This window comes from Oncorhynchus mykiss, chromosome 20, assembly GCF_057628025.1.
Source record: "Oncorhynchus mykiss isolate SJ-2025 chromosome 20, ASM5762802v1, whole genome shotgun sequence".
NCBI classification, from domain to species: domain Eukaryota; kingdom Metazoa; phylum Chordata; class Actinopteri; order Salmoniformes; family Salmonidae; genus Oncorhynchus; species Oncorhynchus mykiss.
The window spans coordinates 40672447-40687639 of record NC_143041.1 but is presented as its reverse complement, the minus strand read 5'-3'; the positions used below and the strand labels follow the sequence as shown (position 1 = coordinate 40687639).

At 45.3% G+C, this 15193-nt stretch overlaps 1 protein-coding gene across 8 annotated transcripts in view; it reads left to right on the top strand.

Annotated features, from left to right (window-relative positions):
* LOC110499540 (caskin-2) overlaps nucleotides 1-15193 on the top strand; it is a 77598-nt gene that overhangs the window by 33459 nt on the left and 28946 nt on the right. For all 8 annotated transcript variants that reach the window (XM_090213090.1, XM_036956287.2, XM_090213092.1 and 5 more), the window contains exons 4-7: nucleotides 4370-4421; nucleotides 7828-7925; nucleotides 8223-8368; nucleotides 14155-14250. In XM_090213090.1, the coding sequence (XP_090069216.1) occupies nucleotides 4370-4421; nucleotides 7828-7925; nucleotides 8223-8368; nucleotides 14155-14250 (392 nt within the window). The remainder of the gene's footprint in view (nucleotides 1-4369; nucleotides 4422-7827; nucleotides 7926-8222; nucleotides 8369-14154; nucleotides 14251-15193) is intronic.

Genomic DNA, 15193 nt, shown 5'->3' with positions numbered 1-15193 from the left:
GCCGAATACTTTCGCAAGGCACTGTATGTAAACGAGATATTTATGTATTTAAGTTTCAATAAATTATTCAAAAATGTCTAAATGCATGTTTTCACATTGTCATTATGAGGTATTGTGTGTAGATGGATGAGAATTGTTTTTACTTTTCATTTTGAATTCAGGCTGTAACACCAGAAATGTTGAATAAGACCAGAGGGGAAAAGCAGCCAACAAGTGCTCAGCATACTGTTTGTGCCAACTCCTTCAAGACTGTTTAACACTTTGGTTACTACATGATTCCATGTGTTGTTTCATTGTGTTGATGTCTTCACTATTATTCTACAATGTAGAAAATAGTACAAATTAAAGAACAACCCTTGAATGACGAGCTGTGTCCAAACTAGAGGACGACCGATTATGATATTTCAACACCGAAAATGTATTTGTAATAATGACAATTACAACAATACTGAATAAACACTTATTTTAACTTAATATAATACATCAATAAAATCAATTTAGCCTCAAATAAATAATGAAACATTTTCAATTTGGTTTAAATAATGCAAAAACAAAGTGTTGGAGAAGAAAGTAAAAGTGCAATATGTGCCATGTAAGAAAGCTAACGTTTCAGTTCCTTGCTCAGAACATGAGAACATATGAAAGCTGGTGGTTCCTTTTAACACGAGTCTTCAATATTCCCAGGTAAGACGTTTTAGGTTGTAGTTATTATAGGACTATTTCCCTCTATACCATTTGTATTTCATTAACCTTTGACTATTGGATGTTCTTATAGGCACTTTAGTATTGCCAGTGTAACAGTATAGCTTCCGTCCCTCTAGTTAGAGCGCGCTAACTAGCTAGCCAGTTCACTTCGGTTACACCAGCCTCATCTCGGGAGTTGATAGGTTTGAAGTCATAAACAGCGCAATGCTAGACGCACAACGAAGAGCTGCTGGCAAAACGCACAAAAGTGCTGTTTGAATGAATGTTTACGCGCCTGCTTCTGCCTACCACCGCTCAGTCAGATACTTGTATGCTCAGTCAGATTATATGCAACGCAGGACACGCTAGATAATATCTAGTAATATCATCAACCATGTGTAGTTAACTAGTGATTATGATTGTTTTTTATAAGATGATAAGTTTAATGCTAGCTAGCAACTTACCTTGGCTTACTGTATTCGCGTAACATTCAGTCTCCTTGTGGAGGGCAACGAGAGAGAGGCAGGTCGTTATTGCGTTGGACTAGTTAACTGTAAGGTTGCAAGATTGGATCCCCCGAGCTGACAAGGTGAACATCTGTCGTTCTGAACAAGGCAGTTAACCCACTGTTCCTAGGCCGTCATTGAAAATAAGAATGCGTTCTTAACTGACTTGCCTAGTTAAATAAAGGTATCAAAAAATAATAAATAAATCGGCAAATCGGCGCCCAAAAATCCCGATTCCCGATTGTTATGAAAACTTGAAATCGTCCCTAATTAATCGGCCACCGGTCGACCTCGAGTCCAAACCCATGACTGGAACTGTATGTTATTGTGACTAGCACCACACCTGAAGCCAACCACATAACCAATGTGTAAAATCAATGTCATTCATTTAGCATACTTTCTTCTTCAGAGGAAATCACAGGAGCAATTAAGGTGAAGTGCCTTGCTTAAGGGAACATCGATTAAAAAAAATATTTTTAACCTTGTCGACTCAGGGATTCGAACAAGCGACCTTTCGGTTAGTGGCCCAATCGCTAGGCTTCCTGTCACTAGGGCTGTGACGACGCCAGTATTTAAATTTCAGTTGTCCTTTTTAAAACCTGCTGTGTGCTGTAGCTTGTTAAATAAATACATGTGACTCTGGATGACAACATAATGATGTTTGTTACCAACATTAGGGCTGTTTTCCTAAAGAAGTTAAATCTGCTTGGTGTTTTGTTTCATTGCCACAATACTAACCTGACGTCACTATGTGCTGTGACATGTTTACAGCCAGGCTTTCATACAGACACTGGAAACCAGTCATCTTCCTGCTGCACCAACATAACACACACACACAGCCTTTTAGGTGAGGTGATTGAAGGCCAATGAGGCTTGACTGGGTTAGATTTCACAGTCTCGTTTTCCTCACCTGCATTTGTACTTGGTGCCAACTCTCAATGGCCCTGCTGTAGCCAGTGTGTATCCAACATACCTTTTAGATGTTGGTATTGTGTTTCCCTGAAGTTCCTAGTGTAGAACACACCCGCAGGCCATGGTGAGTGGTTTTGTGGTTTTGCATTACAGATGATGATTTTGGGTGTGACGCGCTGTAAGGGGAGACTGACACACACACACACAGTCCGTTGAAGATGCAGTAATTTACTGTACCGTGATGTCAGCCAGAGCTCTCCACCTTTTTAATTGAGAAGGAAGCAACTGTTTCCAGAGAAAGAATCTCTCTTCCTCTCTCTCTCCCTTCTTCTATGTCTGGAATGTTGGCTCATGTTCTAACTAGAACTCTTAAAGGCTCTGTTCTCTCGCTGTCATTGGGGTGGTTTAGGCCCCACTTGGCAAGCTGCCTTGTGTGTGTTTCTTCGTGTGTGTGTGTGTGTGTGTGTGTGTACTCGCGCCCAGTGTAAGTGGAACTATCCTGTCACTGTAGAAACATGAAATCATCATTTAAACTGCCATGAAGAAATCTGATAACTTTTGGTTGGGTTTAAAGGGATACTTTGGGATACTTTGGGATCTACATTACTTCCCCAGAGTCGGCACGCAGAGATAACAATGGTATCCACGAGTTCATCCGACTCTGGGGAAGATTTTGCCAAAATCCTGAAGTGTCCCTTTTTAATATCATGAGTCAAAAGCAGTTGGTGAGACAGTAGCCTCATTGACAGAGCTGATAGTGAGGAGGAATTCACTGTTAATGTTCAGTAGGGATGGAATAGAATACAAGTTCTGTTTCATTGATTGATTGAAACCAATGCCAAGAGATCTGTCTGAGGATCCATTTATTCTACTGTTCACAACATTCACACACGTGTGTGTGTGTGTGTGTGTGTGTGTGTGTGTGTGTGTGTGTGCGCGTGCGCGTGCGTGCGCACACATTCTTGTGCATGGCCCAGTGAGAGAGGCCAGAGTTGGAAGAATGGTCCCTGCTGAATGAGAGACTGGGTATGGGCTCATTGAGGCTGGAGCTTGGCTCTGAGAGCAGGGCTAGCAGAGGAGTCAATTCCCAGAGAGAAGGGCTTTAGATGGGGTGTCTGAGCCTGGAAAGGCCCCTGGAGCTGAGGGGTAGAATGTACAGTAGGGAATGAGTGGAGGTAGGACTGGATTGATTGATTGATTGAATTAATGAATAAGGATAACGTAACAAAATTATTGGCTACAGGGAAGTCAGAGAGGAGAAAATATGGGACAAGTACTCTTGTTCACTAGACACTAATGCCTAGGACAAGTACTCTTGTTCACTAGACACTAATGCCTAGGACAAGTACTCTTGTTCACCAGACACTAATACCTAGGACAAGTACTCTTGTTCACTAGACACTAATACCTAGGACAAGTACTCTTGTTCACTAGACACTAATACCTAGGACAAGTACTCTTGTTCACTAGACACTAATGCCTAGGACAAGTACTCTTGTTCACTAGACACTAATGCCTAGGACAAGTACTCTTGTTCACTAGACACTAATGCCTAGGACAAGTACTCTTGTTCACTAGACACTAATGCCTAGGACAAGTACTCTTGTTCACTAGACACTAATGCCTAGGACAAGTACTCTTGTTCACTAGACACTAATACCTAGGACAAGTACTCTTGTTCGCCCAGGGCAAGTGGCAATGTGGCTGCTGTGGGGTAAGTCAGCTATTAGGATAGGAAGCCTTGTCCAAGGTATGTGCTTTAGCCAATCAATTCCTCGGACTATCCGTATGTGATTGGCATAAGAGCGGACAGAAGTTCGCTGAAGCAACTGATCTGGAGCAGGCTAAGGAGGAGTCTGGTTCAGTTAGGGGGAATTGCTTGCATGGAATAAAAACCGTTTCGTTTTCAGTCAGCTGGCAGAATTTTGTCATAACACTGTATGCGAGAAGCGAGTGGGAGCAACCTCCAGCCATTCTGACATGTTATTTCAGGAACGAGTGATGAAGAAAGAGAGGAACATGTGAGCTCTTGCTGTGAAAACCGAGAGACCCTGCCGTGATGGAAGATCACTAGGCGTTCTGTTGAAAAGACAAATGTCACCAAATCCTTTTTCCATCTCCCCCTCCCTCCTTCCTTCCATCCCTCCTTCCATCCCTTCCCTCTCTCCTTCCCTCTCTCCTTCCCTCTCTCCTTCCCTCTCTCCTTCCCTCTCTCCTTCCCTCTCTCCTTCCATCCATCCCTTCACCCCCCCTTCTTTGTTTTTCAGAGTTGCTGGGCTCCACAAAGAGGCTCAACATCAACTATCAGGACTTAGATGGGTAAGAGATGTGTGTGTGCATGTGTTTCCTAATGAGTGTGAGTCAGTTAGATGGACTTGTGTTTGCATAGCTGAGGTTTATCCTCTCTCTGTACTTATTTGGCTCAAAGGAATGCAATCCATGTCTGTGGAGGAAAAGTAACTCTGGATTTGATTTGACATGGTCTTCATCTTTATCGGATGCCTGTTGTGGTCGGTTCTCACTGTGGACTTACCACCCAGTCACACCTGTATGCAGACAGACCAGACACAGTGTGTGTGCGTGTGCATGTGGGAGTGTGTGTTTTTCTGTCTGTGTGCGTGTGCCTGTGGGAGTGTGTGTTTTTCTGTCTGTGTGCGTGTGCCTGTGGGAGTGTGTGTTTTTCTGTCTGTGTGCGTGTGCCTGTGGGAGTGTGTGTTTTTCTGTCTGTGTGCGTGTGCCTGTGGGAGTGTGTGTTTTTCTGTCTGTGTGCGTGTGCCTGTGGGAGTGTGTGTTTTTCTGTCTGTGTGCGTGTGCGTGCATGTTTTTTTAAGCAAGAGGGGGCATGATAGAATGATGCCTAGGGACCACAAGGAAGAAGTGGGAGGTGAACAAACAGTGACCAGTCACCCTAAATCAACACTCACTCAGCATGGAGAGAGATAGGGGGAGGGGGGCAGGGGATTTAAAGGAGTGAAAACAGACAGATGAGACATGGTTGATATGGACGGATGTTTATCTGACTAAGTACCAGGCAGGTCAAAACAATGAAACTTCCAATTTGTAGATCACCAGTTAGATACTGTTAAACACTCCCAAATGGCACCCTTGTCCCTATATAGGGCACTACTTTTAGCCAAGACTATAGAGGAATAGGGTACTATTTGGGACGCAACCTTGCACACTCATACTGAACATGACTCGATCCTAGTTTTATTTATTTAACCTTTATTTAACTAGGCAAGTCCAGTTAAGAACAAATTATTATTATACTATGATGGCCTACCCCGGGCCGAACCCTCGCCTAATACGGACGACGCTGAGCCAATCGTGCACCACCCTACGGGACTCCCAATCACTGCCGGTTGTGATATAGCCCGGGATCGAACCACAGTCTGTAGTGACGCCTGTGGCACTGAGATGCAGTGCCTTAGACCCCTGCACCACTCGAGGGCCCCTATTCCCACCCACCATCACAGATTCACTGCACAAACTTCCCCATGGCAGAATTTCGGATATGAAATAATCCTAGCTTTATTCTGTGGTGTACGGTGTGTGTGGTCCTCTGTAGCTCAGTTGGTAGAGATGGTGGGTTTGATTTGCACGACCACCCAAACGTGAAATATATTCACGCGTGACTCCGCTGTAAGTCGCTTTGATAAAACCATATAAACTCAGCAAAAAAAAGAAACCTCCTCTCACTGTCAACTGCGTTTATTTTCAGCCAACTTAAACGTGTAAATATTTGTATGAACATAACAAGATTCAACAACTGAGACATAAACTGAACACGTTCCACAGACAAAATCAAAAGTCACAGTCAGTATCTGGTGTGGCCACCAGCTGCATTAAGTACGGCAGTGCATCTCCTCCTCATGGACTGGACCAGATTTGCCAGTTATTTCTGTGAGATGATATCCCACTCTTCTACGAAGGCACCTGCAAGTTCCTGGACATTTCTGGGGGAATGGCCCTAGCCCTCACCCTCTGATCCAACAGGTCCCAGACGTGCTCAATGGGATTGAGATCCAGGCTCTTCACTGGCCATGGCAGAACACTGACATTCCTGTCTTGCAGGAAATCACGTACAGAACGAGCACTATGGCTGGTGGCATTGTCATGCTGGAGGGTCATGTCAGGATGAGCCTGCAGGAAGGGTACCACATGAGGGAGGAGGATGTCTTCCCTGTAACGCACAGCGTTGAGATTGACAGCAATGACAATAAACTCAGTCCGATACTGCTGTGACACACCGCCCCAGACCATGACGGACCCTCCACCTCCAAATCGATCCCGCTCCAGAGTACAGGCCTCGGTGTAACGCTCATTCCTTCGTCGATAAATGCGAATCTGACCATCACCCCTGGTGAGACAAAAACGCGACTCATCAGTGAAGAGCACTTTCTGCCAGTCCTGTTTGGTCCAGTGACGGTGGGTTTGTGCCCGTAGGCAACGTTGTAGCCGGTGATGTCTGGTGAGGACCTCTCTCAGCCTATTGCGGACAGTCTGAGCACTGATGGAGGGATTGTGCGTTCCTGGTGTAACTCGGGCAGTTGTTGTTGCCATCCTGTAGCTGTCCCGCAGCTGTGATGTTCGGATGTACCGATCCTGTGCAGGTGTTGTTACACGTGGTCTGCCACTGCGAGGACAATCAGCTGTCCGTCCTGTCTCCCTGTAGTGCTGTCTTAGGCGTCTCACAGTACGGACATTGCAATGTATTGCCCTGGCCACATCTGCAGTCCTCGTGCCTCCTTGCAGCATGCCTAAGGCACACTCACGCAGATGATCAGGGACCCTGGGCATCTTTCTTTTGGTGTTTTTCAGAGTCAGTAGAAAGGCCTCTTTAGTGTCCTTAGTTTTCATAACTGTGACCTTAATTGCATACCGTCTGTAAGCTGTTACTGTCTTAACGACCATTCCACAGGTGCATGTTAATTTAATTGTTTATGGTTCATTGAACAAGCATGGGAAACAGTGTTTAAACCCTTTACAATGAAGATCTGTGAAGTTATTTGGATTTTTACGAATTATCTTTGAAAGACAGGGTCCTGAAAAAGGGCCATTTCTTTTTTTGCAGAGTTTATTATAGAAGGAAGGCTCCAAGTGTGTGTGTGCTGTATCACTGTCCTTACTCCAGTCATTCAGCCAACCAGTACCCTGACACACACACACACACACACACACACTCACACAAACACACAACATGAGAGCATTTCATGGTACCCTACAATGCTTGAGTTGAAATATTACTTGCAATCATAAGTTTATTTTTTATTTATTTTTTCTCCAGCTTGTTGATACTAAATTGTTATGGAGGTTGTTGTTCTTGGCATGCATCTTAAATGGCACCCTATTGCCTGTGTAGTGCACTACTTTTGACCAGGGCCCATTATCAGGACTCGGGTGCCATTTGGGATGTACCTTGGTCAGTTCGTTCCCAGGTGCTTGGACCTGGTCCTTGGTTTAAGGTTGGGGCTGGAAGGCTGAAGGCTCACCTCCTGTGAAGTCCTCAGTTAGATGTATACCCTCTCTGTTTATGGCAGACTCATTTCACCCTGGAACACCCCCCCCCCCCCCCCCCCCCCCCCCCCCCAACCAGGGGAAAGGGGAAGACCTGTTTCTAAGCCAGAATATTCCCAGCAAATAAGTAGTAGTGTGACAATGGACTTTCCCTCCCTCCCTCCCCATCCCTTCTCTCCTCCCCCTCCCCCCCTCTTCTCTCTCTCAGGTTTTCAGCGTTACACCATGCAGCTCTAACAGGCACCACTGAGCTGCTGTCACTACTACTGGAGGCTCAGGCCACGGTGGACATCAAAGACATTAATGGTGAGAGGTTATAAGCTGTTATAAAACTGTTTTAAGACACGTACGAACCATTATAAACAAGTAATACATGTCATTAATTAAAGGGTAAATCTGTTATTGTAAAAAAAAAAAGAGTTGGCACTGCCACTTCTTTTGGTAAATAAAATAAACTATCCCACATTGCCCCTTTAATTTTTCAGTCTTCTAACTTACCGTCTCTGTCTCTCTGTCTCTCTGTCTCTCTCTCTGTCTGTCTCTCTCTCTGTCTGTCTCTCTCTCTGTATCTCTCTCTCTCTGTCTCTCTTTCTTTCTCTCTAGGTATGCGTCCGCTACATTATGCAGCTTGGCAGGGTAAAGCTGACTCTGTGTTGCTGCTGCTGAGAGCTGGAGCCTCTGTTAACACACTGTCACAGGACGGACACATACCTCTACACCTGTCTGCACAGTACGGACACTACCAGGTGGTGAGTACACATGAACAGACGCATTCTCGCGCACACACACAGAATCCTATTTTCCCTAACCCTTAACGTAAATATAACCCTAACACTAATTCTAACCTTAAACCTAAATCCCCTAGAAATAGTATTTGACCTTATGGGGACAAATTTAGTTTGTTTACAAACAATTTTGGTTTGTTAACTATTCTTGTTGGAACTTCTGGTCCCCGCAAGAATAGTTAAACACAACCAGATGCAGACACATACAGACAAATGACTAATTATTCCTTTTTTGATTCCAAGATGGCTTGTTTTGTCTTGTCCCGTGTATATATCGTTTTCTTTATATATATTTAGTGTATATTTTTACATTTTTTAAATCTCAATTTCCATCTATGGACTGAACATACTCTCCTGCAACCCGCCTCACCCAATCTGGTATGCATCTGCTATTTTTTTATACTTTAGAACCCCCATCAGCAGCTAGCCAGCTAACTAGCGACTAGCTAGTAGTCAGTTAGCTACTGCTAGCGGTCATCACCGTTAACTCGGACATCAGCCAGCCTCAGCCCAGTCAATTCCTGCCGGCCTACACAGTGCAATATCAACCCAGAGCATATCGGACTGCTTTTTCTCTACCACATCTCCGGATTCCTACCGCAAACTCTGAATCTTTACACCGGATCATCGCAGCTAGTTAGCTGCTATCCGAGTGGCTACTCCTGGCTAATGTTTCTGTCCCGAAGCAAGAACCAGTTAGCCTTGAGCTAGGCCCATCTCCCGGCTAGCCGAAGAGGTCCATCGGCCAATTCTTGTGCTGCAATACCTCTTTTGCCAATTGGCCTGGACCCTTTACTGCCGACACTGAGCCCCGCCAATCCATCATGACTGGTCTGCCGACGTAACCGTACGAGGTGGTTTCAACAGGCTCTCCCGTTGCAACGTCCCCGTAGGCCCTTCTGCTAGCCTGCTAACCCCGGCCCGCTAGCTGTCTGAATCGCCTTGTCTCCAGCTCGCCTAGTTACTCACTGGAGCCTATGATCACTCGGCTACACATGCCTAATGTCAATATGCCTTGTCTATTGCTGTTTTGGTTAGGGATTATTGTCTTATTTCACTGTAGAGCCTCCAGCCTTATCTATAATTTTTGTTCCACCTCCCCCCCACACATGCGGTGACCTCACCTGGCTTAAATGGGGCCTCTAGAGGCAAAACCTCTCTCATCGTCACTCAATGCCTAGGTTTACATCCACTGTACTCACACCCTACCATACCCTTGTCTGTACATTATGCCTTGAATCTATTCTTCCGCACGCAGAAATCTGCTCCTTTTACTCTCTGTTCCGAATACACTAGACGACCAGTTCTTATAGCCTTTAGCAGTACCCTTTTCCTACTCCTCCTCTGTTCCTCTGGTGATGTAGAGGTTAACCCCTGCAGCCCCCAGCACCACTCCAATCCCTCTCATTTGTTGACTTCTGTAACCGTAGAAGCCTTGGTTTCATGCATGTTAATGTTAGAAGCCTCCCCCCTTAGTTTATTTTATTCATTGCTTTAGCACACTCCGCCAACCCGCCAACCCGGATGTCCTAGCCGTGTCTGAATCCTGGCTTAGGAAGGCCATCAAAAATCCAGAAATGTCCATCCCTAACTATAACATTTTCTGACAAGATGGAACTGCCGAAGGGGGCAGAGTTGCAATCTACTGCATATATAGCCTGCAGAGTTCTGTCATACTGTCCAGGTCTGTGCCCAAACAATTTGAGCTTCTACTATTAAAAATCCACCTTTCCAGAAACAAGTCTCTCACCTTTGCCGCTTGTTATAGACCTCCTTCAGCCCCCAGTTGTGCCCTGGACATGATATGTGAATTGATTGCCCCCTATCTATCTTCAGAGTTCTCACTGTTAAGTGACATAAACTGGGGCATGCTTAACAGCCCGGCCGTCCTACAATCTAAGCTAGATGCCCTCAATCTCATACAAATTATCAAGGAGCCTACCAGCTACAACCCTAAATCCGTAACCATGGGCACCCTCTTAGATATCATCCTGACCAATTTGCCCTCTAAATACACCTTTGCTGTCTTCAACCAGGATCTCAGCGATCACTGCCTCATTGCCTGGGTGAGTAATGGGTCTGCGGTCAGCCGACCACCCCTCATCATTGTCAAACACTCCCTAAAACACTTCAGGGAACAGGACTTTCTAATCGTCCTTGCCCCGGTATCTTTGAAGGATATTGACTTCATTCCATCAGTAGAGGAGGCCTGGTTATTCTTTAAAAGTGCTTTCCTCACCATCTTAAATAAGCATGCCCCATTCAACCTTGGTTCACCCCAGACTTGACAGCCCTTGACCAGCACAAAAACATCCTTTGGTATTCTGTATAAGCATCGAATAGCCCCAGCGATATGCAACTTTCCAGGGAAGTCAGGAACCAATATACTCAGTCAGTTAGGAAGCAAAGGCTAGCTTTTTCAAACAGAAATTTGCATCCTGTAGCACTAATTCCCAAAAGTTTTGGGACACTGTAAAATCCATTGAGAATAAGAGCACATCCTCCCAGCTTCCCACTGCATTGAGGATAGGAAACACTGACACCTCTGATAAATCTTTGATAATCGATTATTTCAATAAGCATTTTTTTACGACTGGCCATGCTTTCCACCTGGCTACCCCTACCCCGGCCAACATCTCAGCACCCCCTGCAGCAACTTGCCCAAGCCCGCCCCGCTTCTCCTTCACCCAAGTCCAGACAGCTGATGTTCTTGCAACCCCTATTACTAGCCTATTCATCCTCTTTTGTATCGTTTGAGATCCCCAAAGAGTGAACATCTGCCACGGTCATCCTCCTCTTCAAAGGGGGAGACACTCTAGACCCAAACTGTTATAGACCTATATCCATCCTGCCCTGCCTTTCTAAAATGCTCGAAAGCCAAGTTACCAAACAGATCACCGACCATTTCGAATCCCACCGTACCTTCTCCACTATGCAATCCGGTTTGCCGAGCTGGTCATGGGTGCACCTCAGCCACGCTCAAGGTCCTAAACGATATCATAACCGCCATCGATAAAAGACAGTACTGTGCCGCCGTCTTCATTGACCTGGCCAAGGCTTTCTACTCTGTCAATCACCTCATTCTTATCGGCAGACTCAACAACCGTGGTCTCTCTAATGACTGCCTCGCCTGGTTCACCAACTACTTCTCAGATAGTGTGTCAAATTGGAGGGCCTGTTGTCCGGACCTCTGGCAGTCTCTATGGGGGTGCCACAGGGTTCAAGTCTCGGGCCGACTCTTTTCTCTGCATATATCAATGATGTCGCTCTTGCTGCTGGTGAGTCTCTGATCCACCTCTACGCAGACGACACCATTCTGTATACACCTGGCCCTTCTTTGGACACTGTGCTAACAAACCTTAAAAAGATCTTCAAAGCCATACAACACTCCTTCCGTGGCCTCCAACTGCTCTTAAATGCTAGTAAAACTAAGTGCATGCTCTTCAACCGATTGCTGCCCGCACCCTGCTGCCCGACTAGCATCACTACTCTGGACGGTTCTGACTTAGAATATGTGGACAACTACAAATACCTATGGGTCTGGTTAGACTGTAAACCCTCCTTCCAGACTCACATTAAGCATCTCCAATCCACAATTAAATCTAGAATCGGCTTCCTATTTTGCAACAAAGCCTCCTTCACTCATGCTGCCAAACATACCCTCGTAAAACTGACTATCCTACCGATCCTTGACTTTGGCGATGTCATTTACAAAATATCCTCCAACACTCTACTCAGCAAACTGGATGTAGTCTATCACAGTGCCATCTGTTTTGTCACCAAAGCCCCACATACTACCCACCACTGCGACCTGTATGCTCTCATTGGCTGGCCCTCACTACATATTCGCCACTGGCTCCAGGTAATCTATAAGTATTTTTAGGTAAATCCCCACCTTATCTCAGCTCACTGGTCACCATAGCAACACCCACCTGCAGCACACGCTTCCGCAGGTATATTTCACTGGTCATCCCCAAAGCCAACACTTCCTTTGGCTGCCTTTCCTTCCAGTTCTCTGTTGCCAATGACTGGAACGAAGTGCAAAAAATCACTGAAGCTGGAGTCATATATCTCCCTCTCTAACTTTAAGCATCACCTGTCAGAGCAGGTTACTGATGGCTGTGTACAGGCACAGTGAATCTGTAAATACCCAACTACCTCATCCCCATGTTTTCTTTTGTTGCTCTTTTGCACTCCAGTATCTCTACTTGCACATCATCATCTGCACATCTATCACTCTTGTGTTAATGCTAAATCGTAATTATTTCGCCTCTATGGCCTATTTATTGCCTTACCTCTCTACTCTTCTACATTTGCACACACTGTACATATATTTTTCTATTGTGTTATTGACTGTACGTTTGTTTATGTGTAACTCTGTGTTGTTGTTTGTGTCGCACTGCTTTGCTTTATATTGGCCAGGTCGCAGTTGTAAATGAGAACTTGTTCTCAGCTGGCCTACCTGGTTAAATAAAGGTGTTCTCAACTGGCCTACCTGGTTAAATAAAGGTGTTCTCAACTGGCCTACCTGGTTAAATAAAGGTGTTCTCAACTGGCCTACCTGGTTAAATAAAGGTGTTCCCAACTGGCCTACCTGGTTAAATAAAGGTGTTCTCAACTGGCCTACCTGGTTAAATAAAGGTGTTCTCAACTGGCCTACCTGGTTAAATAAAGGTGTTCTCAACTGGCCTACCTGGTTAAATAAAGGTGTTCTCAACTGGCCTACCTGGTTAAATAAAGGTGTTCTCAACTGGCCTACCTGGTTAAATAAAGGTGTTCTCAACTGGCCTACCTGGTTAAATAAAGGTGTTCTCAACTGGCCTACCTGGTTAAATAAAGGTAAAAAAAAAAGAATAATCAACTCAGAGAGATGGTTCAATATTTGTCCGGACTACACACAGGTAAGAATCAGTGAGTGTCTCTATAGTGTTTCCAGGTGTGTGTGTGTGTGTGTGTGTGTGTGTGTGTGTGTGTGTGTGTGTGTGTTAGGGGTCAGTGAGTGAAAGATACTACATGATGTGATCAGGTCAGCAATGGATCTTATAACAGATTCCCTGAGTGAAGTATTGAGACTAACTGGGAAGGAGAAAGAATGTGTGTATTTAGTGTCTTTAACACCCAGGTAGTGAGGTAGGTTCACACACAGCAACATACCTGGTCATGGAGAGTTCTGAGGTATTGTATTGTGTGTGACAAAGCAGGGACAGAAACAAAGCCAGAGGTATTTCTCTGTAATAGAAGCCCCTGTTAGGACTGGTGCTGGTGTCGCCCTGAGGATCTCACGTCTCTGTAGAAGAAGATAAACCACAGAGATGCTTTAGGGAAGGGTGTTTTCTTGTGCATCTATTTAAGGATTATATTTATTCATGCTTTATCTCTTTTTTTTCTTCTCTCTGTCTGTCTCTCTTTCTCTGTCCCCCCCCCCCTCTCTCTATCCTCCCCCCCTCTCTCTCTCTATCCCTTCTCTCGCTCTCTATCCCTCCTCTCTCTCTCTATCCCTCCTCTCTCCTCTCTCCCCCCTCCCCTCTCTCCTCTCTCCTCTCCCCTCTCTCCTCTCCTCTCCCCTCTTGTCTCTCTCCTCTCCATCCCCCCTCTCCCCTCTCCTCTCTCCCCTCCCCGTCTCCTCTCTCTCCTCTCCATCCCCCCTCTCTCCTCTCCCCCTCTCCCCATCCCCCCTCTCTCCTCTCCCCTCTCTCTCTCTATCCCCCCTGTCTCCCCTCCCCCTCTCCTCTCCCCTCTCTCTGCATCAGTCTGAGATTTTACTCCAGCACCAGTCTAATCCCTGTCTGGTGAACAAGGCCAACAAGACTCCTCTGGACCTGGCCTGTGAGTTTGGCAGACTCGAGGTGAGTCAAGTTTCAAGTTTTGTACAGGATACACATGGTATACATCATCCAACTAATTACTTACTTGCAGTTTCCTTCGCGACAATGAAACAACAGTACGAAATAATAAAAAATAATAATACGAATATAAAATAAATGGCTCAGTAGAATATAATAACTTTTTATCGTAAGTATAATACAGGAAAGCACAATTAATAGTCCAAAATGTACACATGTATTGGGGAAGGGGGATAAGGGGACAGTGTATAAATTGAGCAGTATAATAAGAGTCTGGTAGCAGCAGGTGTGTGTGTGTGTGTAGCACGGGAGGCTGGTGGGCAGATTATAATTTTACTTCTGGTTGACGGAGATGATGGATGGAATGGATTTCATGTGTTTGATACGGTTCCATTCATTCCGTTCTAGCCAATGAGACCGTCCTCCTATATATCCACCCACCAGCCTCCTCCTCTGGTGTTTAAAGTGCATTTGGAAGACCCATTTGCGACCAACCTTTAACTTCCTACTGATGTCTTGAGATGTTGCTTCAATACATCCACATAATTTTCCAGCTTCATGATGCCATCTATTTTGTGAAGTGCACCAGTCCCTCCTGCAGCAAAGCACCCCCACAACATGATGCTGCCACCCCCACAACATGATGCTGCCACCCCCGTGCTTCACGATTGGTTTTCTTCAGTTTGCAAGCCTCCCCCTTTTTCCTCCAAACACAGTTCTATTTTTGTTTCATCAGACCAGAGGACATTTCTCCAAAAAGTACGATCTTTGTCCCCATGTGCAGTTAGTAGTTTGGCTTTTTTATGACGGTTTTGGAGCAGTAGCTTCTTCCTTGCTTAGCGGCCTTTCAGTTTATGTCGATATAGGACTCGTTTTACTGTGGATATAGACACTTGTGTACCTGTTTTCTCCAGCATCTTCACAAGGTCCTTTGCTGTTGTTCTGG